We start from the raw sequence: 26,078 nt of genomic DNA, 5'->3' as shown, positions 1-26,078 counted from the left end.
CCATTCAAATCCGTCCGCACGCTCCACTCGGCCGAAATCAAGTTGGCTCTGCGAGCGCAGGTAAATAGCGCGATCTGCTTTCGCGCTCGTTCGCCACGTCGATGCGTCGCGATCACGTTAAGCACCGAGCAGCCTTCGAACGGAGAATTATTGGTTGCGTTACGGTAGGCAGGCTGCGGCAGACTTACGACGAGGGACTTAATCGATCGGCTTACTACCCGAGGAAGTGCGCCGCCCGCAGCCGCACGCCGGCAGCCGATCAGGATTATCAATTAGCACGAGACGCTGGTGGAGTTCGCTCGTAATGGTCGCTTCGTTATCACGTAATGGCACGATTGTACTTCTTGATCCGTGCACATATACTGGCACGCGATGTCTGCGATTGACCGACTCGCCGGGTGCCTTATTGCCCACGACAGTTGCGAGTCGACGTGCCGATTACTGTAGAAGCCCGATAACTGACGCGAGATATTTGTTGGAGGTTTAGCTTCCGATGATTGGATGGAAGGAGTGAGGCGTAAAATTCATTTTAATGTGTGCCTATTGACAGAAAACTCAATATCTGAGATTCGCGAGCCAAAGCGATGCGGGCAAAAGAAGGCATTGTCTGCATTGGTAAGCCACTGTATAGCCGCTGCTCTTTTCACGTCAGCGCTAATTGGTGCGAAGCGAACGTGATGCCAACATCGCCATAGAATCCTCCATGGAATCTTGGGCTATGAATTTCAACGTTGCGTTAATGTCATATTCTGAAAATTAACGGTAGTCGTGCAACGAAGGTAATTACTACACTAAAGTTTCGCTGATTTCAGATTTCTGCTAGGTTAAATTTGTATAACGAGTTTCGAACGTGAGGCGATAGTGATGTTAGAGTTAGATTATTCCGAACTTTTGATGCAAACTATATTTACATTTTGATAAGAGTGTGGCTCTTTCGCACTGTGCATACAATCAACCGTTTATCGCGTCTACACGCAGCACGCAGCTGTATATTACAAGTGGTCCGTGCACCGTACGTAAGTATGGAATTGTAAATCGAATCTCGTGTGCCTGTACAGCAAATTACCGGCGTTATAAATAATGTTTTCATGCCTGTACCTGTCACTTAGCTCGAATTAACGCGATAATCTGTTCTAGTTTGCATAGCCATTGATGCAACGACACTTGGCGTTGCTCGGCATATTCACTCGTCACAAGCAACTTTGTCGCTGTTCTTCTCTCTACCAGAAATAAAGGTTTTCCGAGAATTGTCAAGTTTATTTAGGAATTCATCAAGTGCACGGAATATTAAAATGTAACCCTTCTGCGTGGCTATGTTAACCTCGATAGGTTGAAATGGAGAGGCAGGGCCCACAGCGAAACTCCTAAGTCGCGAAAAGCTGATAACGCGCAGGGGAGATATCAGACTGGGAAAGTTCCGACTGGTTGGTTGCAGCAGTTGGAATCCCTACATATCGTGAGCACGCGAGACTAAGTACGTCCATTGCTCTCGTGGGACCGGACGCCAAAGCGACAAGCCAATACTCTTTTCACTTTGAAATTACTTTCGGATCCTCAAAAACTTTCCGACTTACCCTCTGGCCTTCTTTCGCCCGGCATTGTTTACTTCTGCCTCTTGGATGTATTTTGTCTTTCGGTCCGTTGATTTCTTCGTGAGTTTCCAAGCCTTTGTACAATTGATCCTTGTTTGTTGAAATCTGCGCGTATAATTGCAGTCGCCTCGTCGTAATTGGATCGGCTTTCGAGAAAGCATCTCACGCAACGCGACTAGTTTGCCAAGTAGAGCTTCCGACCAAGGAGTAAACTAAAAAGGAAAAAGAAAAGATATGGCTATTTTATGCGCAAGACAAACACTATTCCGAGTGCCGCGACGTTGCTCCCGAAAGTTCTTGGCGTCAAATTGTTAATCGATACCGCTTTCGTCGTTTCGACGCGCAGGTAAGAGCAAGTACAACGCGAGCGGCACTCTCCTCTCTCCTCTCTCTCTCTCTCTCTCTCTCTCTCTCTCTCGAACGAGTGAGCGCGAGCTGTAACGCTTTGACGACGAGTCGTGAGCAAAATTGACGCTCACCGACGTTGGATATTCATGAGAGGCAGCTTGCAGAGAGCACTCTTTTATCCCGCTCTTTTGATACGCCGGCTGCTGCCTTTTGTCCTATTGCTAGCTCACGTTTTTCAAGCCGCATCTACTATAAATCGCTCCCCTTCTTCCTACTTTCTACCTCCTGCCGTGCTCACTCGCGCGCCCTCGTTACGAATCAGAATACTCCACCTCAGTTTTTTCTTTTCATTACCGTCATTGTCCGATAAACTTTACTAAAATTTAACACGATAGATCTTCGTGACCTGGCTTTCTTGTCAGAGAAGTAAACATGGCGATTTTCTTAACCCTCGTTGCACCACGTGACGATTTCAATAACTTGGCAACGCTTTCATCCTATCTAATTGTGTTCTTGTTATATTTTAAATCTACCAATCTCATTTACGAATGCTTTTCTAAAATCCGAAAAAATTACGATTTTCTTATAATTTAGTTTTTCATATAATTGTCATTTTAAGATCGAAAATGTCTATGATCCAGCAACATCTTCAATTTGGAAAAACTAATCGTAAATATTTCGTGTAGTAAGTATATTAATTTTATTTACGAAAGCATCATTTCAATTCAGTACAAAGAACACATAACAAACCCTCATAATCAGGCAATTCTTCCAATTAGAGGCAATAATACATGATTAGAATAATCTAAGAGAGAGAGAGAGAGAGAGAGAGAGAGAGAGAGAGAGATGTATCTACCTATAACACGTACAATAAAAAAGAAATCGATGCAATTTTTAAAATACAACAGAAGAATAAGTGACAAAATCAGTTACGTAGAAGCAGTAAATTTTTTTAATAAATTACTAATAGAACTTAAAAATTTAGAAACTAGCGAAAAAAATGAAAACAGTAAATTGAAGAAATTTATATTACAACACGCAAACCATGGAAGATAATCTGAATTACAATAAGATAAAACCAACACTAAAAAAATGGTACAAGGAAATTTCGAATCTTATATTGGAAGTCTATGAAGATGTGAATTTCCCAAATGTGTAAAGACTAGTGATATTCGAATTTATTAATTATACATAAGAAATAAATAAATTTAAAAACAAAGTTTTTTTTTTACTTTGAGAGTTATTATTAATTATTTAAATTTATTCAATGTTCCCAGCCTATGGACATCAAGTAACCTGTTTATGCCAATCCAAATTTTAAATATCAAATACTTTTCACATTAAATAAAAAATATCGTTGGGTTGATAACAAGAAAAGATAACTTATATGAAGTAACAAATCCAAGTTAATTATTCAATTTCATAAAATAAAATAGGGGCATCGTCATGAAATTCATTTTTATAGTTAAAACTGAAGAAGAGGAATTCATCGAACCGAAATTTAATTTTACATAAATTGAAAACCCGATCGAATTCTATTGATCCCTGTATATTGAAAGACATTTTCTCAATCGAACGAGCCTTTTTATATCTCACTCTTTCTAGCTCTTCCTTTCTTGAATACTACTTTCAATCGAGGTACAGCAGATGCTTTTAGTCGTGTAACCAAAGTAATATTACTGGAAGTTCTAGAGAAGTAGCCGAAGAAATTGAATGCAGTGGCCCATTTTTCTTCAACGCTAAGAGATATTATGCTATTAAATGAGAAATTAAGTGCCAGATATTTCAAATGAAATCCGCAGCCGTCTCGCTCTTCGTAATTCTAAGAAAATTATCACTTTGAAAATTGCAAATGTTAACCAAGTATCCACAAAGTTCAGTGGCGTTCCAGATAATGACAATTTCAGCAGCAAAATACTTGCACTGGTATTCTTTTATAAGCTATGAAAGCGGTTAAGTTCGGTTAGCTACGTTCTCTTCAATTTGGGAAAATTACGAGTATAAAAGTGTTACGCACTGTTACGCCATATTAGTTATGTAAATATACAACTCTTTGATCAATTATGCGTAACCTTTGAATAATGACTCACTCCAAGCTGTAAGCCCAGTAGATAGCAGAATATGTATATGTATCGTAACCAAGAGAGGTAGAACCATTAAAACGCGAAGTACGTACCTCAATGACAATAAAGCTCAATTAAGCCATATTTGGGTATGCAGGAAATTTTTTTTATCCCCTATCTCATGCTATTTGTGAACCTTTGGTAGTCGGCAAAATTCCAAAGAAAAAATTACATCTTTTTTTATTTTAGACATTTTTATTCATGTGAAATTGCTGAAAAGAATTGTGAAGTACGAAGTAAGCTTAATGCGAATGCAAACATTAGATTTATTCCCATATTGTTAAAACTGAGATCTTGTTTTTACAAAAATATTATACATAGTTTTTGCAATTAATGATTCATTAAACATTTGGCATTGACCAAATCATTAAAGTTTCATTCTACAGAAAAGTCTTTGTTATTAGATTTTAAGAATTCATCTCACGAACTGCCAATGATTGGCGGAAAATAGTAGAGCTCCGTGAAACAGTTCACTGTTGATGCATCCTCGAATGCTTTCCTCTCATCGATTACCTAGCTCATTGAATGGAGAATGTGCTCTTTCCTAAAGGTTAGCGTGAGATAAAGGTAAAGAATAGGAAATAGAGAAGCCTGTCGCATGAAAAGAGAGCAGCTAGCCGAAAGTTAGCAATGAGGCACAATAGACCACAGATACATTGGAAACGAGAAGCAACTCTCCCCGATTGATCGGATTGTGGTGTAAATCGGCTACAATTGTACTCATACCAATAGGGTTTATATAGGAAACGGAGCCAGATAAACTTTTACTCATTAAATTTAGTCTTCTTCCTTGGCAAAATTAATTGTAGTAAATTTTAATCACTATAAATCGTAACAATTACTAATAATACAATTTTCCATTATTGAAAATATTGATTTACATTTCTTTACTGCTGTGATAGTTTTAAGATAAAAATTTTATTTGTTACAATAAGATTTCCTCAGTAAAAAAGAGAAAATCAAAGTTAAAAAAAAAGTAAAAAGGTTTCTCGTTTTACAATCGAAGCTTATTTACTTTAAAATTTACGACCCAAGTAGTAAGAAAGAAGAGCTGAAAAAATATCACGATTTCCATGTGCAAATAATGCAATCATTTAAAAGCACCCGGTTCCACTCGATTTGATGAAATATTAGGAGAGCGGTGCACTCGACTGGGGGGTGACTAATTTTACTATTACTTGGAGAGGGAAGGTTAAATTGAGGCACTTTGAATAAATAGCGCGCCATTGCAAGCACAGCGCATGTGTGTGTGTGTGTGTGTGTGTGTGTGTGTGTAATGGCAGCAAGGCGAGTATTCAGTCATGTCGCAAAGAAGCGACGGTTGCACAAGCTAGCGTATCATAGTAGGTATACTGCACCGCCGTTTGACTTGGTTGCAGCAGCCGTTCTTCCTCCTGTATCTACTTGCTGTAAATTCCGTGTACTTTATTACAGAGTTGGAATGTTCATTTCACAAACAAGTCAACATCCTTTGTGTATTCAAATCCTACGTTTGAGAAGATGCTTTGATGCACGTACCACCTCTCTAGATGGAATTTCAATCCCAGGGCTATGCTATACAAGAACAATTACTTGCATGTGCTTAATTTACAGATGAATCTGTATAACCGCAGCACTTGATAAATCGTAACGTGTTTGGAATTTTGCCAGGTCCACGTTATACATCGGACCCCCGTATCGATTCAAGTTCATAATTTATTTTTCTATTGAAATTACAATTCAAATGTAAGAATAACTGTTATTAAATTACTGTAAAAACATATATAAATATTCGCTAAGTTTTCGTTGAAAAAAAAGGAGAACATTACTCGTCAATGAAAGAATCAGACAATATGCTAGGCAGCATTAAGTAATCTTTATAATAATTTGCTTTTTATACTTTACTTTCAGCTTGTTACGTAACATAAGCTTGTTCAAATCAAGTGCGCATGAGAGCCTTTAGTTACGTAAGTTCATTATAGCTATAATGAAATAAAAGTATCTGAAAGCTTCTTAAAAACGGAACTGGCCGAACTCCAGAATGTCTTCAAGTACGAACTTTCATTGGTGCGCGCCAATTGCAACTCAGCAGATTTTGGCGCATTCTATTCTACTTTCATAAGAATTTATCTCCTACTTTATTCGTCTTGACCAATACATAAAATAGTGCTAAAAAATCAAATACACGGACTCATTTGCACTGTAATTTTGTTAGATTCTCGTTGTCAACTACTATTTTACTTATAATTACAATTTACGTTTCTTGCTATCATACAAATGTTGTAATATGAAAATATCACTACCTTAGGAATTCGCGGAATGGTATCCCTAAGTACAAGTGGTATAAAATAAACGCCTCAAGTTATTATACAACAAGTGCGCTTTCATAATTTGATGAACGTGGTACGAGTGCTTTTACCAAAAGCAGCATGGACAAGCCAAAAAGCTTTGCGGTTCTTGGGACTTTGGAAGGACGTATCGTTTGACGGAAAGATGAAGAGAGAGATTTGGTAATGCCATATATTACTTGAATGTTTGTATGTGCGTGTAGGAGAAAGAGAAACGCAGAGCAGTTAATCGTAAGACAGCCGTCTGTGGCAGGCGTGCAACTTTGCGAGCCCTAACTCGATTAAATATCTACAGGGATGAAAGCAACAATTGATTAAATGGAGCTGTCTCTAAAATCATCATTAGGTATATATTTTTTTTTGCTACTTTTTATTTGTTCTAAATTGTTAATCGTCAGGTTAATTAAATTCGATCATATGATCGTTTTCTTTGTAAAAAGTAAATTTATAAATAAAACAGTCACTTGGTTGTGTTTTTTTTACGGTTCCATGAATAAACGACGTAAAACAGCGAAAGAATTATAGCTGCGAACTAACCTTTCATCTTAATTAAACCAACATCTACGAGGAAACTTGTACACGAGGATACCGTATGTTTATGTAATTTAGTGAACCACCCAACAAAGCCGAAAGACGATCTGGGGAAGTGGAGGACTTGAAACAAAAGTTTTGAAAGCTAACGAAAGAGACACTTGAAGTACTTTTGCACTTAAGTTGATTTTGGTTAACGCTTGATGAAAATTTAGCTAAGTTACCATTTTGTATATTTAGCAAAACTACATGTAAAAATGATCTTTTTCAATAATAAAGCATTCAAAAATAAAAGAAATTTTTTCTGATTGCTCAACTTTTTTGCGAATGTGATTTATTCAGTATCATTTCATTTATTTTGTTTGGATTCAAATGAGTCCGTCAATTTCATCGAGGCACTTCAACTCGGATTATAGTGAAAACAAGTAAACGATACGACAGGCATAATATTGTGTAATACTACTTGAGGTGTAAAGGGCTCATTATCCTGCAGAGATATAGCCATAGACTGCAGGAGCTTGCAATTTACCAAGAGTACCTCATTACAGCGCCAACATGAAGCAGTTTATATGCCGGCAAAAATGACAATAGTTCTCATTTTATATTTAATTTATTTTCTCATGTGTATCCTTCCTTACTTTAGAGATGCGGTCATAACATTCGTTTGACTTTGCTTTAACAGTGAACGCGACAACCAGGTAAAATGTTAAATACCTAAAAGTAAACTAACGTCAACAATCTTAACGAGTAATGAAAAAGTACATGTTAACAAACGAAATTCAGGAATGAGAATTAAACTTGCGCACGAGTGCTTTCGGTTTCCAATTTGCGCTTTGCCTTCCCTTTAAAATAAAACCACAAGTCTACATTTTAGCTGGAATGCGTACCAAATCATAATCATAATTATGCCATTAGAACTCGTAGTACGCTCTATTATGAAAAATTCGAATTTTGCATAGTTTTATATTGTGTCAAAAAGATAATTGAAAATTTGGAAAAGACAATTAGTATAATGTTTAGCTTATATTAATAATGTGAAATATCTCTCGCTGTACATGTATGTTATGATAAACCTTCATTGTAATTTAAAAGTTTTCTTTTTGAACGAGTATAATAGTACTTCAAAATAAATTGCCTTCAGTGCGAACGTTTGATGAACTTGCCATAAATGATGTCTCGTATAGTAAATACTCTTAGATCGGGGCATTTTATGTACATACGTAAAACTTATCACGAATATTTAAATAGAATAGCGTAATTTTTGTCCTTGGTCGTCATAGAACCACACTTGACTTTCTTAAACAATCAATCATATAAATAAATAACCATAGTTTATAACTATAAACTATTATTTGTAAATTTTAATTTAATTAAACTTTTATTCTCAAATTATTGTGGCTGATTTTTGTACGGTAAGCCATCATTCATTCATTTCTAATTAATATTCGAACCATGTACCCATTAACACTTAGTACAGAAGCTTGAAGTCTATATTTGCTTCATTATTTTGAGTTTATTATTGTCAGTATATTGAATTGTATATCTAGATGACAATTAAATACACCAGAAATTATAAGAAGGTTGCATGCACATTTGTTTATAAACATTACTCTCTATTGTGCCATAATCCCTTTGTGTGTTTATTTATCACAATCAATATGTCAAATGAAAAGTCATATGTAATACCAAATTTCCATGCAAATAGCCAACATCAATACATGATGCTCACATTTCGGCTTATATGCGAATATTAGCGCTATACGGTACTCTGTACGTATTTGTAAAGTATAAATGGTCAGAATTTTTAGACTAATTTTCATTTACATTGTTTTTTTTCGTTGTTTGAACACGTTTTCATAATTAAAAATAATTTTTTACGTCAATATTACACACACACTCACAATCTTTCTCACACACACACACACACACACACACACACATACACGCGCGCGCGTATAAAAATAGAAGTGTGCTTATTCTTGAACAAGAAACAGTAGGTAGTACATGGATAATGTGGAATTTACTTTTCCCCCTCTATCAATTGCAAACATCTCCAGAAGTCTAACGTGAAAATTGATGATTTTGTTATCGAAATTTGGAAGATACAGTAAAATAAATAGTTTCAAGACTGTATATTTTAATAATTGTTTACATGAAAACCTTTAATTTTGTTATTCAATTCTTGAAGATGTTTTATAAGAAACACATGGGAACTGTTAATCGTAAAAAATTATCGTTTGAGAGGATTGACGCGATAATCCTTACTATGGCCAATTTTTTCCGCTGAACTAATTGTATCTAGGTTCAGAGTTGTATCTTCAAATTTCGTATATCAATGCCTTAAAAATTTCCATGTTAAGCTTCTGGAGACGATTCCTATCGGTAGAGTACGTCTACAATACAGTGATGAAACAGTGAAAGCTTAAAATCAGTTTCAAATTGGTTTCAACTGAGAATTCTTGAAGCGACAAAAGATAGGAGTCTCTCTTGGGAAGTCAATTTCCCCAGCGTAAAAAGACAGGTGGTTTCTCTTATTCGTCGTAAATGCCCTGTAAATCTTGTCGTTCCGACATATCTCCTGCAAGAGCATCTTTCCTTCATAGTTCTCTTTCAGCATTTCAATTTTTCAATATTTTACCTCAATAGACTGTATCTGTTGTTCATTATTTTTCTGTTTATAACCGTCGTAACTGCAACCTATATAAATTGAATAAGAATACAATGGGATAAATAATGAATCATGTATAACAACATGTAAGAATGTTAATTAGTGTTGAGGCCAAAAAAATGAAATGTGCTTTCTTTCTATTATGAACCAAATTAGAGAAAAAAAATGCACGCACAGAACCTGTACATGTCGTACCCCATGAACCAGAATCCATCAACAGAATTATATCCAGCTATCGTGCGTGCGCAGCTTGATGTCTGTGATTTAGAAAGTTGCGTCCCCTCTTCTTTCGTCGTTGCAGTAAATCGAAAGCTATTATATAGAGATCGTAAGCCGACGACTCGCAACAAAATATGACGAGGGTGAAAGCGCGTTTATTGCCTATCATAAACCGATGGTTGCCTTGGTGAACTTTCCAAATTGCGCTATTTTTTTGGAAAACTTTGGCTATCCTTCCGCGTGATTACGAGAAAAAGGTATCTTAACAATAAAAAAAGCTAAAAGTATTACATAGTAACAACTGTGACTAAAGAAAAGTATCAAATACTGAAAGAAGTTCTTTTTTAACAAAAAGATTCCTCTTGGTTTAAGAGGAATAGTTGCAAATTAAATCCCTCTTGTAACCGAAGAGACTAGTCTCCTTGTAATGAAAACACACTTTTTACTACAAAAATATTTTCTTTTATTACAAGAGAGTTTGCATAAAATGACTGTCTACTTGTAATAAGAAGATCGTATTTTTTATTAAACATTTTAAAAGCCTATTACCTCGTTGATCATTTCAAAGCAACCCTATCAGTTTGAACTTCAATTTGCTAAAAGTCCACATTTAGACAGCCTCTATATGATACCTCGATTTTATATACAAATGGTATACATTAAATTGGAACACGCTCTTCGGTATCAGTTTTATGATAAAACTGGATTGTCTATTTACGTACAATACAGTCATTGGGCTTTAAAACAAAACGAAAAAAAAACAGTGACACAAACAGAACCCGTACTCACTGATAAGCATCCGAAATGGTCAATGCATCGGAAGCAACGCACCTTCGTGAATAATAAGTGCCACCCGAGAGAAATGCAGATAATCTGGTTGGTAGATATAGTTTCGATAGCTGGTGATGCACTAAATTGCCGTCGAGCACGTACTCTCAGGAGGGAGAGAGAAAACGAGGTCATTGCACCGCAACAACAGCTTGCTGCACTTGCGGTCGGTTGAATCCGTAGAGATCGATCGATCGGAGCCGAATTAACGCTTGGGATACGAGGACAGAGAGAGAGAGAGGGAGAGAGAGAAAGAGAGAGAGAGAAAGCCATGCGTCTTCTTCGCGTCGAAGAAGCGCGTGACATGCGCGCCCGCATTTTCCCGAGGCATCGAGGCTTAAAGCCCCGTGGCGCAGCTCGAAAGCCCAAAGCCATTATCTCTGCCCGCACGCGGTGTATTGAATTACAAGGAGCCGCAAACTCGGGGATGCTCTCCTACTCGCTCTTTTTTTTTCCTTTACGTTTTCTCGCTATGAAGCTTTACTCGACCGTGATTCGAGACTTAAATCCAAATGAGCTTGATATAAGGACGACGGCTGGAGGCTAAAAAACTCGTGTGATCTTATAAAAAATTTTCTTACGCTAGCGGAAAATTGATTCATGTATTTTTACAATTTTTTTTCTGTTATACCGTACACGTGCACTGCTTAAAAAGGTTTTCCTTGTTTTTTTTTATTATTTTTAAGTATTTTATGGAACAGGAAAACTTCAATAAATTAATTCGAAAATATTCTTTCATTTTTAATTAAATTTTCATAAAGGGCCAATGAATCATCATGTTACAATGTTCGTGTGACTTGAGACGTTATTAAAAGCCATGGTGAGCCAATAATCTTAAAGAGCTTTCATAAAATATGATGAAAAAAATTTTTTTGCAGATCGCCAAGTTTGAAATATTTTTTTTCTATGCTTGTAACCACGCAATAATGTTCACGACGCTCGTATACAAACTTTTTCTAGAGAAAATTGAAAAAACCATCGTTATTTCCTCTTGGACGAATTGTAGTGACACTTTTGTCATCGTCGTTTGGGAGAAAGAAACAGGATCGAGAACTCGCAGCTGATAACGAAAAATAAAATTGAAATAAGAAATGAAAAAGTTGTTCGCTTGACTTGAAAAGTGTTTTTCAATTATGTGTTAGCATCATTATATTGAGAAATATTTAAATTTTACGGAATTGATAATATCTCTATTATTTTATTATTTGCAGGCGTTAAGAAGCAAAAATAGATCTTACCGTAGTTTATAAGAATTTTTCGTTTAAATATTTTTAATTTAAAAAATGTTGAATGCAAAAAAAAATTAGAAACAACGAAGTGGACAAATAGAAAAAAATTCGTAAGCAATATAGAATGAAAAGTTATTGAATTATCAGCAATTCTTAATATCAAAACCAGTCTCCTCTTAGTATTCAATTCTACAAAGGATGCAATACTTTGCCACTCGACGTATTTATCAGAGGGCGTTATTCGGTAAAAAATTCATTTGAAATTCGTAGAGTAAGTATATATTGCAAAGCCTTTATTTTTATAATGGAATTGTGCGAATCGCTGCCATGATTGGAAAGCTCAATAAATGGGCAAAAGAGCGATCAACGGTTTCATTGCAAATGGAAAAGAGATTGCTGGGATTCAACGAACAACCAAACAATTTTCACTAGCCTACGTATAAGAGCCTTTACCACAAACATTCTCCAAATGCGCTAATTCTCAATTCGTGTTCTATCACATTGGCCGATTTCCCTTTTTTCCCATTTCTATCTGTTTACACTTCCTATGCTCTTTGAGTTCGATTTGATTTTACGTCCCTACGCGCGTGAATTTAACTTTGATAGGATTTCCATTACAAGGTGGACTGATAATTGGGTATTTACTAGTGGTTATATTATATAACGTGTGATGTTCCCGTCAACAGATAAATTTTAAATGCTCTTATTCTTTTATATAGCAATTAGTTATAATTACTTTACATACGACCTAGTAGGTATTGTATTTTAATTTAATAAAGGACAGAAAGTAATCCTAATTTTTTTATCTTTCCTACATTATCATCGTAGGTATATAATATAAAATATATAATATACATTCTTTAAAAAACTTAAGATAGTTTTTAATAATTCATTTTATTGCAAATCTAAAATTTTAGCTTATGAAACTGTCTGCCGTACCATATACATTAATATTAAGGTTTTACAATTCAAGTGAATAAAACGTGTATCTTTGGTGGCAGCAAATGCAGTACCGCAAAATTTATAACGGTGATTCCATTCATTTTCTGACGCAAAGGAAATCAATTTTTAGTAATGATTTTTCCATTTACGTCGTTGTTACAGAGAGTCACTAGTTTAATGAATGTTGTAAAATAATACACTTTTAATCATTTTAAGTGGCATGTTTATATAAATCAATATTAACGCAGTTGCTCATTCAAGTACTAAATGTCACGCCGAGAAGAGGACAATGTGTAAAATCTGAAAAAGCTGATGGCGCACGAGTAAAATACGAGAGTCCATGCAGAGGGTGGTCCTTGACCATTCGTTTGGATTTTCCTCGATACATGCAAATACGCCTGGCTGCACAGATAAATGGGCACTTTTTGCTGATTAATCCCTTTTGACGATTTTCTCGTTACCTGATATATAAAAAGAATTTCATCGAGTTAAAAATTGCGGTTTCGAGGGCTACGTAAACGTATTAAAGTAAATCATAATTATTCGAAATAATAGGTTTGAAGAATCGCGTTTCACGAGCTTTATAAAGGAAAAAATTCAACAGCACGAGCTTTCGTCCCGGAGTTTTGCTTTTTCAGAAGCATTTATCATGGTAGACCAGCATCAAATTACCATCCTCATTGCCGAGAATTTGCGAAACCAACGCAATAAACTCTCTGACAAGCTTTGCCTCGACGAATAAGCCTTCTTCTCCTACGCCATCTCATTTCTCTTGAGACCTAACCAGAAAATGAGCTTACTCGAGCTCAGATTGCCAGCTGCGGTTCGTGCGAGCTCGTAGTGCAAGCGCCGCGCGGGTCTATCTTCTGTATGTGTTTCCACTTAACGTCATTTCCATTCTGTTCGATATTGGAATCATCGGAACTCACCAAATCTGTTGGTATTGTTGATATCGTAAATGTGCATCCAACGAAAACGTTAGCAATCTGAGTGTGACGGTGCAAAAGCGTCGAATATCATTTGAACGAATGAATAATTAACTGAATCATATTAAAAAGAGCGCAAATGTTGAAAGTGCAGTATGTATAGGCCATGAATTATTGAAAATCTTTTCTTGCGAAACATGTTCCACGGTGGTCTTAAATTTGACTTCTATTGCCACTGGCGCAAAATGTAGCTTGGCTCGAAGTTAGTTTGCCAAGTTTCCGTACGATGAAGCCATTTTGCAGCGGGAGCTCGTGCAACCGATAAGTTTATTAAAATATGACGCAACGTTAAAATGAGGCGAGCGAAAGGCGACTTGCATATAATTGATCGGCTTGACTAATTCTTGAAAAAGCGTATAGTAAGGCGAAACTAGAACGACGTCTCACATAAGTAGCAATTCCCTTAAGAACATAAGCACGCTTGAAGCATGCTTCGCGCCTTGATGAGTTTGCATAAAGGAACGAGAGTAAGATTCCACGAGACTCACGCACAATGAGATGCGAGAAGCGCGAGACAAGTCGTTGCCGCAAGTAGATGACGGAGCTTGTGGGGATTGCAAGCGGAGGCAAAATTGTATGCGCAGATCCGTCAAAGGCACGCCACGGTGTTTAAAGGAGAAAACCTGCTTCTGCCTTTACGTATGCGAGCGAGCAAGCCGAAAGCACTCGCTTGGTCGGTTTCCAATTTCATTTTTTTTTCTGCTTTCGTTTTCGCTTTTTTGCGGCTCTCTGGTCACGGTGAGACGCAGAGACAAAGTAGTCCTCTCCTCTCTTTCCCTCTGCTCCGGACACATACTGGACCTGGGCTGTGCGGGTCACGCAGTGCACAGCAAAAGGGCTCGCGCGTCGGAGTTGTTGCCCGCATAGAGACCGCGTTAAGGGGATGAGGAAGAAGAACGAAACTGCGGAGCTGCGGCCGCCGCCGCTGCTAGCCGCTGCTAGCCACTGCTAGTCGCTGCCTCTGGCGCAACTTCGACGGATGTAAGCCGCTCCGGCACTTGCTGCGTGCGTTGCCGGAACTTTCATATTTTCCCAGTTGCGAGACACTCCTTCCGAATTGCGAATTTTCCTCTTCCCCGCGCTCTTGTCGCTTCTTCTTCTTTTACGCTTATTTTGCAGCTGCGCTCCTTCCAGATTTATGAGCCAGTCTATGCCACCTCAAGTCATTTTTTCTCTTTTGCTAGTGTGCATCGATCGTCATTGGGGCTTCCACCGCAATACTTGTTTCAAGCTTACGCTTCGCTCATCTTGAACTTATCGCACCATTTTGCGATTGATCTCTTTAAAGGGTGCAAATAATCGCCGTTTGCCAAATTTTATCCTGAAAATGAACGAAATTAATACGTCGCTTCGTGACATTTCTATTTCTCTTAGATAACTAAGGCAAATCCTGCAATTTTCAATAGACTACATGTAAATTCAGTTTAGGAATAAGTGAGCGATCATTTACGTACTAATATTCTACGAATGCTATTATTCGGATAAAAAATATACATTCGACATATTACCATAGTAATTCTATGGTAATATGGTGCCAACTATTGCTTTTTGGGATGAAACCTTTGAGACGAAAAATAATCATCAAGTCAATCTTATTTTGAAATGTCTAATCAAAAATAAGTTTTCTACGTAAAAGCATTTCATCAAGAGTGTCGCTTTCAATTTTACTGAGAATGCAGCTCCAGTAAATAATTGCATTGATCAGGACGGAACGAATGTGTTAGACAAATCTCAAATACACTAACAGAAATTTTTTTATCGATAAGCTAGCATAATTATTTTTCCAAACAGAACATGTTGAAAGCAATCTTTGACACTGCCCGTAAGTCAAACATCACAAATGTAGGCTGACTGTTTGAATGGGCGAGTCGAATTATAACTGTAGATAAGATAAAAACAGTGCAGCGGTTATTCCCAATAAGCCACGCGCACGCGATGCTGCAAATAAGTGACGTCTAACGGCTTGAAAACGAACTATGTGCGCGCGGTAATGAAGACGCACGCGGAATATAGCTAGTCCAAGCAGCGCGAGCGCGACGCATGCGAACCCACTTTCGAAACGTTCGCGATTCCTATAATAATTTTTTTCATTTCCGTTGCTCCGAGATTCGAACGGTGTCGTAGTGAGCGCCAATGGTAAAGTATCGATGACCGACGCCGTTGCATTCGTTGCGAACAACATCGACGCTCTGCCATCGTCTTTTGCATTAACGTCCATCTCATTGAGGATGCATTAACCGCAGCTGACTCAGCAAGTTTTTCTTGGTGGCGGCTAAGGCGGCAGGCAAGGCGATAAGAAATGCGAAAAGGTAAAAACGATCGCGATTAAAAATTAAAAAAAAAAAAAAATAAAAAAATAAAGAAATAGACAAGTGAATCCGAAAAAATTGATCAAGGCTGAGCGAGAATGGCGAGTGCAGCGACGCGTCGTACACTCCGACGGAAACTTTCTAAATCGGCTGCGAGTCGACATCCTTTCGCGCGCATAATGGAAAATCGTTGGTATTGTGTAAAGGCTTTACTCAAAGGACCTTTTGGTTGCTGTTAATGCACAACAGCTGCCACCTTCTCTTCCCTTTTTCCTCGTCTACAGTTTCTCTCTCTCTCTCTCTCTCTCTCTTTCTCTTTCATCTATTTTCCCTTTCGTTTGTAATCGCGCTCCTTAGAGCTGTAGTGTTTTGCTTCTATACGCGTAGATGCTTCTCTTGGTTATGTACGCGTATGTACGTATTTTTCACCGCTGAAAGGCCTTTTTACCGCTCTCTCTCTCTCTCTCTCCGCATGCAATTCAAGTATGCTCGAATGAGCGCGCCCAAGCTATCGATCCTGATATTTTCAATATTTTCTCGGGTAAAAACCCCCACAGTTTATTGTTTTACGCGCGAATCCGTTATTCCGAGCGAGTTCGAACATTTTTCCTGAATTTTCCGTGCTATTTGTTATGTGCTAAAGCGCGTAGCTTTCTTCCTCTTTTCTTAAAATAACGTGTACAAACAGATAAGGTTTAATTTATTCAAGCTTGATCGGAATAATTGCATTTAAATATGTTTTTTACAAATACCGACCTGCTCAAGGACAGGAAACTAGATAACACTTTTTCTCATTGTTTACAGCGTTCGTATGAGAAAATCTGCTGTTACGTAGTAGATAATTTCTGCCACAATGTGATTAGAAAGATCACACTGAATACAAACAAACGCGCGTGTAATTTTTCCTTTTGACATAACTTTCACGGCCATTTCTTTTTCGTAGCTGTTCTATTTTTACCAAATATGAATGAAATTCAATTTTAATTTCTAGTAATGTGAAAGTAAAACTAAAAAGACATTAAAGATATGAAAAAGCGTTGTGTCAAAGTTGAGGTGTGTGTTCTCTTTTTTGTTAGTCTGATGACAAAGTAAAACGTGTAAATTTTATATTTACTCTTGAATGTTGTCACCTACTGCTGTGTGCACTAGGACATGTGCAAGCGAGAGTGCAGATTTTCAAGATGCAAGAGAGAGAGAAAAATTCTTACTTTCACTGCGGAGCTTACTATACAGTCAATGATTTGCGCGCCGTAGACACTGCGGTCGAGAGTGAAAGAGAAAGATATACGTAGAGCTACATAGTGTATGGATATAGGTTCGTGCGTTCGGGTTTTCGCTCTACCGGCTGTTAGCCTATAGCCGATGAATTCGAGGAGTAAATCAATTTTTAATTATAAACATGAATTTTTCAATAATTGTTTATTTTTGTAAATTAATTGAGTTCTAAAAAATAAAAATGTTATTAAATTCTTGTTCTTGTTCATTTTAGTGTTTTGGTTTGTATATTCTAGTTATAACGGTATTAATTTAATTAGTAATGATTCTCTTCTCTTATTGAATTTCAGATTTGTAATAAACATTTTGCATTGATTATTAACATACAATTATAATTGTTATCTAAAATGAAATTAACTATTTGATTTCAGAACCATGTGTTTATTTAAGCTTAATATATTGGCATTATCATACAAGTTTAAATAACTTTTCTAGTTCTTTACAACTTTATAGCTATTTGAATATCAGCAAAAAATGAAGAAAGTATGCGGATTAAAAAGTAATATGGATATCCAAAAATAAAAAGTTTTTTATATTTCAAAGGTTCAGTATTATATTTGAAAACTTAGATAAATCAAGTAGATAAAATTTTTTTAAAATTATGTTTTTAGCTTAGTTTGTTCCGCTGTTGGCCACATTACAATTTTCCGATGGATTAAAAGACATTGTACAGAATGTAATCGAATAGCACATCAAATAACTCAATTCTCGTTTTGCCGACATAATTATTCTCGCTAAATTATGCAATTTCCAACTTCGTCAATCATCAAAATGTATACATGAATTCTCTCTAAACCTCAAGAGACCTGAGCAAACCGAATGTTACATGTAACTTTCTGAGCAGATCACATTATGAATTCTAGTAATACATATTTGCATAGTTGAATGCTTTCACCTCTTGTAACTTGTAAAAAAATTATTAAAACTAAACCCGTTAAATTGTTTAAATAATTGTAACTTTCAACTTGTTGATTACGCTTTTGTACCTTCATTCTATTTCACCTTGTAATAGCAAATAAAATAGAATCTGATGGAAGAATAATTGTAAACAACAATAATTGTAAAAATGAATTTCATCGTTAAAATCAATTCTAATTAAATACCATGGAAACAACGAAAACGCTCAAGTAAGAAAATATTTTGAAAGTTCTTTAAACGCCGTATTATTGACTGAGACAACGGCGGTAATTGAAAGGACCTCAATACCGCACCAGTAAAGTGTTTTTCTACAAGTCCGTGAAGAAAATGCAACGCGGCAATAATAGAGAAGTTCCGAGCAGCAAAGACAGAAGAAAGCACGTTTAAAATTAAACCGGTGATTAAGCGAATAATTGTTAATTCATGTAAATTGAAATCATGAAGTGAGAGAGAGAGAGAATTTCCCAAGTCGTCCTCCATCGTTCTCCTCTCGGCACAGCCTTGTACCAGCTTTTGCTTTATTGCAGTAAAGTAAGTAGCGGCGACACGCAGTGCTGGGTAGCTGCTCGTCGCGGCATAATAAAGGTCGCCATCCGACTGCGAAGACTTGCGAGTATTTTCCGAGAAAATAAATCTCCATTAACTACGGTCGAATAAAGCCCACCTGCGCGAAGTTGTCGCCAGCCGGTTATTACTGTATAGGCTTTGGTTTTGCGTGCAAAGACACTTGAATAAATAGCTGTCAACAACGCTGAATGTGCGAGAGACTGAGAATCATTTTATTGTCGCTGATCTTCTAAAGTTTTCGAGTCTTTTTTAGCAGTATCTTCGGTCACGTTCTTATCCTGAGCCTATGCATTGGAAGTTCCTTCCTCCGTTTTTCAAGAGAACAAAGGTGCCACCTATGGTCGCCGATTATTCCTATCATTATTTACTAACGTTGCGTATCTCGCAGAGCGAAAGGAGAACATCACTCTTTGTGTTTTTCCTCAGCTTGCCATACGTGCAGCAAAGTTTCTTCGCCTCGGCGACGAGATTGTCCTTCAGCAATGAGAATCTGCGCTTGTTTGTGCAATGTGCTATAATCCATTATGGCTTATCGATACGTGCAATTGGTGCACGAAAGAAATGATGGCAAGTTAGGCGTCGATGAAAGCAGCGACACGGAGGACAAGAATTTAGTTGTTGGCTCGTTAATCAATGGCAATCACGTTCAGCTCGACGGACAACAAAGAAAGCCAAAGCACACACGAAAGAATCGAGTCACCGTGATAGACCTGCAAAAGGTAAGATCCACCTTTTCCTTCTATTTTTCCTAACAGCGCAAAGTTTTCTCTTCTTCTTAGCTCCAAAGCTATTTTGCTCTTTCTCTCCCCTCCTCTCTCTCTCTTTTTCTCGCTAACTTTTAGTTATTTACTTTGAACCTCTGGTAAGAGAACTCACTCTTTGGCGCTTAAATACCGTTAAAAAAGCTTCTTTTGTGCACGAGCGCATCAAAGCTATTGGTTTGTCCATCTCAGGTGAAATGGCTGGTCAATAAAAATTGAACGGATTTGTTTTCAAAAAATTAAATAAATAAATTATCGAATAAGGGAGTGTTTGCCTGCGAACGAATGAAAAATTTATCAACATTAGTAGCTTACAATATGGAGCAAGTGAGTTCGAAAAACCAATACTTTGCGTGAAACGTAAACATTCTACCGTGAGAGCACTGCAAATAAGAAGCACATATGTATACATATATACACACACATATGGATATATGTGTATATGTGTGTTTGCGAGTTCCATTAAAGCGAGGCAATAAAAAAGTTCAAGTCTAAGTTGCGTCCAAGTGCTTCGCTAACGTTGCCGTAATCGATCGAAAATTTTGTGTGGGATATATCTGCGCGGAAAAGTGAACGCGGGAGAAAGAGAAGCAGGAGCTAGAAGATAATAAGTCTTGCGTTGGAAGCTGATGGCTCCAAATTCCGTTTTACTTAGGTTCAATTTATCGGCGAAATCGAACGATTTATGCGAGAACCGTGAAAGCTTCTACAATCCCACTGTACACCCGTTTCCCAACAGTAAGAACTACGACCTTTGCCCGCATAAATACTTGATGAAAAAGGAACTTTTTATCGAATAAATTTACTAGATCCAACTTTTTTCTTTATATATCGTTGATTGGTAGCTTAGAATGACTTTTCACATTTTGAATATTAAATTGCAACATGTTTAACTAAAACATTCAAGTGAGCCAAACAATTTTATTTTAGTGATATCTGGTATATATCGTTAAACAGATTACATGTTTGAAAATTATGAGCTGTAATATACAATCGAGTTACGCATTTATAATTCGATCACGTACGCTGACGTCGTAAACTCTTGAATTAATCAGATTAATCAAGCCGAGTTGGCATAACACGATGAGTTTGAATCTCGGTAATTTCCATCTCAAAGTTTACCGGGGAAATCGATATAGTGACATAACTGCTTGGACAAGCTTTTCCAACAATGTTAAACGAAAAAGACCCTGTATGGCCAAACTTTGTTATAGACATTGGCTACGAATCGAATTATCTGCGATCGCGTCTCTACTTGTAATAAACGTATGCAGGCCAATCTGAAAGAAAAAAGGAAATGCGAACGCGTGCACGTGACCAGGATAGCAAGTTTAAAATAAGAATTTTAGTTATAATAGAGACAAGCTTTGATTCTTTTCACAATTGCGTTACTCTAAATATGTACTTCCATAAATACCTTAGATGTTCAATATTTTTTTTATTTACTTTTGTATTTTATTATTAAATAAATCCATACTGACACTCGTATGAGAAAATAACGTTCATTTTATAAAAATTTCTTTGTTCAATTATTCGTAAGCGATATGTTGGCGTCATATACCATCAATTATCAAAGCTGCAGATCCCAGAGCTCGACAGCTAATATATTAGCTGCACTCCTCTAGTAACCAATTATCTGTAGTTATCATCTTCTGGGATCGCATTGTCTAAGATGTGCCTATTATTATTTCGCCAATTTATGACTTCGATCATATTTACATTACTATTAAACTATTTTTCGAATGCATATTCAAGCCTTAACTTACGGGAAGACAGATAGCTTTGTTTCGCATTCGCTATATATCCGAAATTTATTATGAAGCATGAAAGACTTAATACAATTTAAGACAATTATACTAGTACAGTATGAAGTAACACGATTAACAATGTGACTCTCAGTCGAGGGTTTCATAAACATAGCGGATTCAAGAATATAAACTTTTCACTTTTTCTCATTTCTTGGAAGAAAATGGGAACCGGAAGAAGCTTTTTCTTCGTTTTCATTGTTGTAACAATAAAGCGTGTGAACGAGTTCCATGGGTTATAGACTGAAAGTTTCTCGTCTGGCTAGTTGGAAAAGTTTTCTAACATATCGGTGAAACTTCAAAGACCCTTTTGACTCCTCAATTTCCATGCTCTAAAATGCCTGGCGATAAATTAAATTGTATGCATAAAACATTTATGACATAAAATTCAAGTCAGAGATAAAACGTAATTTTTATGTTATTTCCGTTTTTCTTCCTCTAATGACAACACCAAATTTATCTTTTTATTATAGATTTTGAGTGTATTGTTACACATGCAATAAAAGTATAATGAAAATTCTAATTTGGATATTATTCTCGATTCAACAATATTACCTGATCTTGATGGCAGAAGTTATTCTAATATACAAAGCAAAATAAACGAATTTACTAACAAAGTACAGATCAATATTACTAATCGCTAACCTAGCAAAGTTTCTTGAAAAATTTATCCACAAAAGAGTATTAAATTTCATAAATCACTTGACCACATAATAAATATATACAACAAAATCAAATAACTTTTATATTCTACAAGTTATCAAAAATAATGTTCACTGAAAATCTTCGAATGATTTACTATGCGTTATTTCCTAGTATAATAACCTATGGAATAATTTCATGGGGAGATGCATATACAGCAGCTAATGCAGGGGTTGTCTCTGGAAAACCAATATTTCAATCACAAAGTATTCGTATGACCTACGGGGATATCAATTACTATCTAGGTAACAACACAGCAATACTCTATTTTGAGAAGTAACCTAGCACTACACGATTTTCCATCAACTCTATGTATTTATTGAAACAATAACCGAAGTAGATGATGACATATAAATCAGTGGGTGACATACATTGAGTATTACGAAAAGAAATTTAAAAACTTTTTAAAAGCTAAAAAGAAACTTAAAGTTACTCAGTACCTCATGCATTTGAAAATACTGGGTAAAGTAGCAGCCCTGCTCGTGTAAGACGTCTTTACTAGATAAAAGCTCACACGCAAGATGTAAAGCTCTTGGATGACTTTTATTAATACGTTATTCTCTTCATGAACTTGACGAAGTCAATTTCTAAATTTAAATCTCGTACGTCATATTTTCAAAAATAATTATAAAAAAAGTTTGGTTTAATAAAAATCAATTATTTTTCATTAGATAAAAGTTTAACTATATGTAGCAGGAAATAGATTGAAATAACAACTTGAATATTCACCATAATTTTATAGAGCTGAGAAAATGAAAATTATTCTATTGGATCAAGTTCTTTGGCGTGTGCTGCTCAACTATTTTCGAAAAATCGAAAGACATTTGATTTTTTTCGATCGGAGTTGGTTAGAAACTTTGTGTTTGATAAGAAACTTGGTTTGGAATGAAAACACAACGAGTTTCCCGTAAAGTTCAAAATAAGTTGTCCAAAACTTAGTTGTCAAGTAAATTTGTTTTATCGAAATTGAATGCAAGTCGGTCGGAGCAATCGTCAGTGGCAGAGGTTAGAACAAGGCATCGTTGACAAATCGCGCAAATAAGATGCTTTGCGAAACATTGGCAATGCGCTGCACATAACTGCATCCCGCGTTACAACATTTATCCGCGCACAGCATGGTATAATTCGTTACAAGGCGTCCTAACGAAGGAATTATATCGATCGGTCGGCACATCCAAGCACTCAATCAGTGAACAGAGGGAGAGGCGGGCGAGCGAACGAGCCAGGCTATCGGTCGAACGAAAAGCAGTCCGTATAGTAGCCTGGATAGAGGCGGGCAGGGCAGTGTTCAGCAATAATTAACGCGAGCGCCGCTAGAGCTTTGCGGCGCGCTTAAATGGCGTTAATTCGTTTGCGCGCCGCGCGCGATATTTTTGATGGACGCGCCAGCCAACGCTGACTTTGCCTATCTATCTGTCTGTCCTAATGCAAGATTGCTGTGTCGTTCCCTCGGCACCTAACTGCGGGCCGACATTAACGCGAACACACGCCCAACGGCGACATGCTCGCTTGGATACCATAAATTCGACGGCGTATTACCTACTGCTGCGAGCGCGGGACAACAGCTGACTAGCCGCGTTTGCGCTATTCCGTGCTCTGATTGCATCGCCGCGGCAATGCGGCTGTCGCGCGGCGCTCAGGCGCGCTCAACCGCGCTCAACCGACGATGACGCCGAAAGAAAGAAACCCGTTGTTACTTTCTGCTTGTTCGTCGTCGTTTGCGTTGGCTAGCTCTGCTTAATTGCCGATAGTCTTGTTACTGTTCGGACTCTGTACCTTCGTGTATCAATCTATCTCTTTAGTGGGCGTGCATATACGCGCGCGCATACGCGGCAGTGGCTTTAACGGACTGTAAACGACATGATTAATGCTCTCACTCAACCAATTGAATGCGCTAATGGCCCTTGCTTCCTTGTAGCTTGCTGATCAATGCGTTACCTATGTATACTCTGTGAATGTTAATGCGGAAGAAAGATTCGGAAATTCAGCCGCGTGCGCGTTTAGCGCTTGGCAATCAAAGATAACTTCGTACCTGTTATGGAGAAACGTGTCGGTGATTACTTGATGGAAAGCAAATGCAAAGCACGCAACGATCCAACGAGTAATAAAATAAAGGTCTGCGTTTCGCTGGCAGCCTTCGTCTTGCGAGAACGTCAGTTGCAAAAAGTAACGTGGAATGTCGGATTAGCTAGCCTTCTCGTAAACGGCATTTCGGTCCTTTTAGAAAAACCGGAAAATCCAATTTGAAAATGTCATAAAATTTTCTTTCGATTGAATTTCTGTCGGAGAAGAGAAGCTAAACTATTCTCCTCGAAACATTTTCATGCGACGTATTATGCAAATATCCGAGCATATCTATCCGAAAGAACGGACGCATCCTTAAAGTAAAAACACCGTGTATCATCAAAAAACATGAGAGCGCAGAGCCCAAGGCGGGGCGACGTCTTCGTCCTCTCCCCTAAACTCGCATTATCTTACGTACCGTCGTGGGAAAAATGCGCGTCAGCCATGCGAGCGCGTCACCTCCGCTGATCGAAACGTCACGCACTCGCGTACGAATGGCACGCGTATGCGGTTTCTCGTTTTTACTTCCCAATATGCTGCTCGCCGAAAACGAAGTCTGTCCACATTGAGACATGAAAATAGCTGACGGTAACCCTCTTATCTGTAAATTCGCCAGAAACTTGCTCTTGCCTTTTTCTACCCCCACCCCCCGATCAAATTGCAGTCATATTCCGATATTGTTACTTCGAAATTGAACCGGGAGAGCGCTAGACGCTAACCAGCGTACTATTTTCTTCGAGTCGTTATAAGTGCGCGTAAAACTGACTACCGAGAGCGGCTCTCGCTCTCAACTTTTTAAGTCCAATATTTTTCTTTGCTGATCCTGCCACTTTTTTCCTGTGTATTGAATGTTCCTCCAATTTGTTCTCACTTTCAACTTCATTTGAACTTGAGTTTACGCTTTTCTTTTCGTTTTGTTTCACTTTGCTTGAAGACGTGTAATGAGGTCAGCTAAATGCACTTATAACTTAGCATTCTTATAAAAACATTTATCGTGCTAGCATAATAGCCCATTTTTATATCATGGCTGTTTTCAATAATTGCAGTTCTTTCAAATTTGAAAGTGACGCTCTAACATTTGTATTGTTTTTTGGAAAAAGTTATAACTCATACCCAACCTATACATATGGCATGTAAATTCAAGCCAAATAAAAACTGAAATCGAATTTTTTCGATTTGAAAGCTTCGTGTGGAAAAATTTCCTCTTTCGACCCGAAATTACATCGTCATAAAAAGTTCTATCGGATTTTCGCTGCAAAAGCTTTTCGAACTGAATTATTAGATTTTTCACATAGAAATTCTTATCATAACGCAACTCAACGTGAAATATGCTTTTGTTTTAATTTTTTTTTTGATAAAATAGTAAAAACCTGGACAATTTTTGTAAAAAAATGAACCGTTTGCTACATTGATCATGATATATAATACAACAACATATTTCCATTCGCCGTACAACTCCGTCAGTTGTATGCACAACATATTTATTCTCAATGTATAATAATCGATTGCTATTCAATGAAACGCCCATCGTACGATTTCGTAACAAGAGTATTATATCCAAATACATCGAAGAAAGTACATTCTCTATACATTGAACTAGACATACATTGTATTCAATGCGGTTGGTGTACTAAAGCTATAAATTAAATAACACTATAGAAAACAAGTTATTATATACCATTGTAATCGCCACTATGAGGAAGGCACTTTTTATGTTAACTTTGCAAGATTTTGCAGCGCAATAAAATGAAGACAATAACTTGAAACGGAAGAAGTTACTCGGCGCCCAAAATTTCACTTATACCCCTACTTTCGACGAAAGTTTGGCTATGACACACTCGCGTTTCACAGCACAGTGCTTCGCCTTGTAAGGGACATCCGGGT

At 37.2% G+C, this 26,078-nt stretch overlaps 1 protein-coding gene across 1 annotated transcript in view; it reads left to right on the top strand.

Annotated features, from left to right (window-relative positions):
• The first annotated feature begins 15,891 nt into the window (after positions 1-15,891).
• The window catches only part of LOC131668751 (venom dipeptidyl peptidase 4-like), a 156,731-nt gene continuing 146,544 nt past the window's right edge, over positions 15,892-26,078 (top strand). The window contains exons 1-2 of the mRNA XM_058943164.1: positions 15,892-16,102; positions 19,289-19,581. Coding sequence (XP_058799147.1) covers positions 19,387-19,581 — 195 coding nt within the window. The 5' untranslated portion in view covers positions 15,892-16,102; positions 19,289-19,386. The remainder of the gene's footprint in view (positions 16,103-19,288; positions 19,582-26,078) is intronic.

This window comes from Phymastichus coffea, unplaced genomic scaffold, assembly GCF_024137745.1.
Source record: "Phymastichus coffea isolate CEN01 unplaced genomic scaffold, Cenicafe_Pcof_1.1 PCOF00083, whole genome shotgun sequence".
NCBI lineage: Eukaryota > Metazoa > Arthropoda > Insecta > Hymenoptera > Eulophidae > Phymastichus > Phymastichus coffea.
This window is presented reverse-complemented; position numbering and strand designations above follow the sequence as displayed.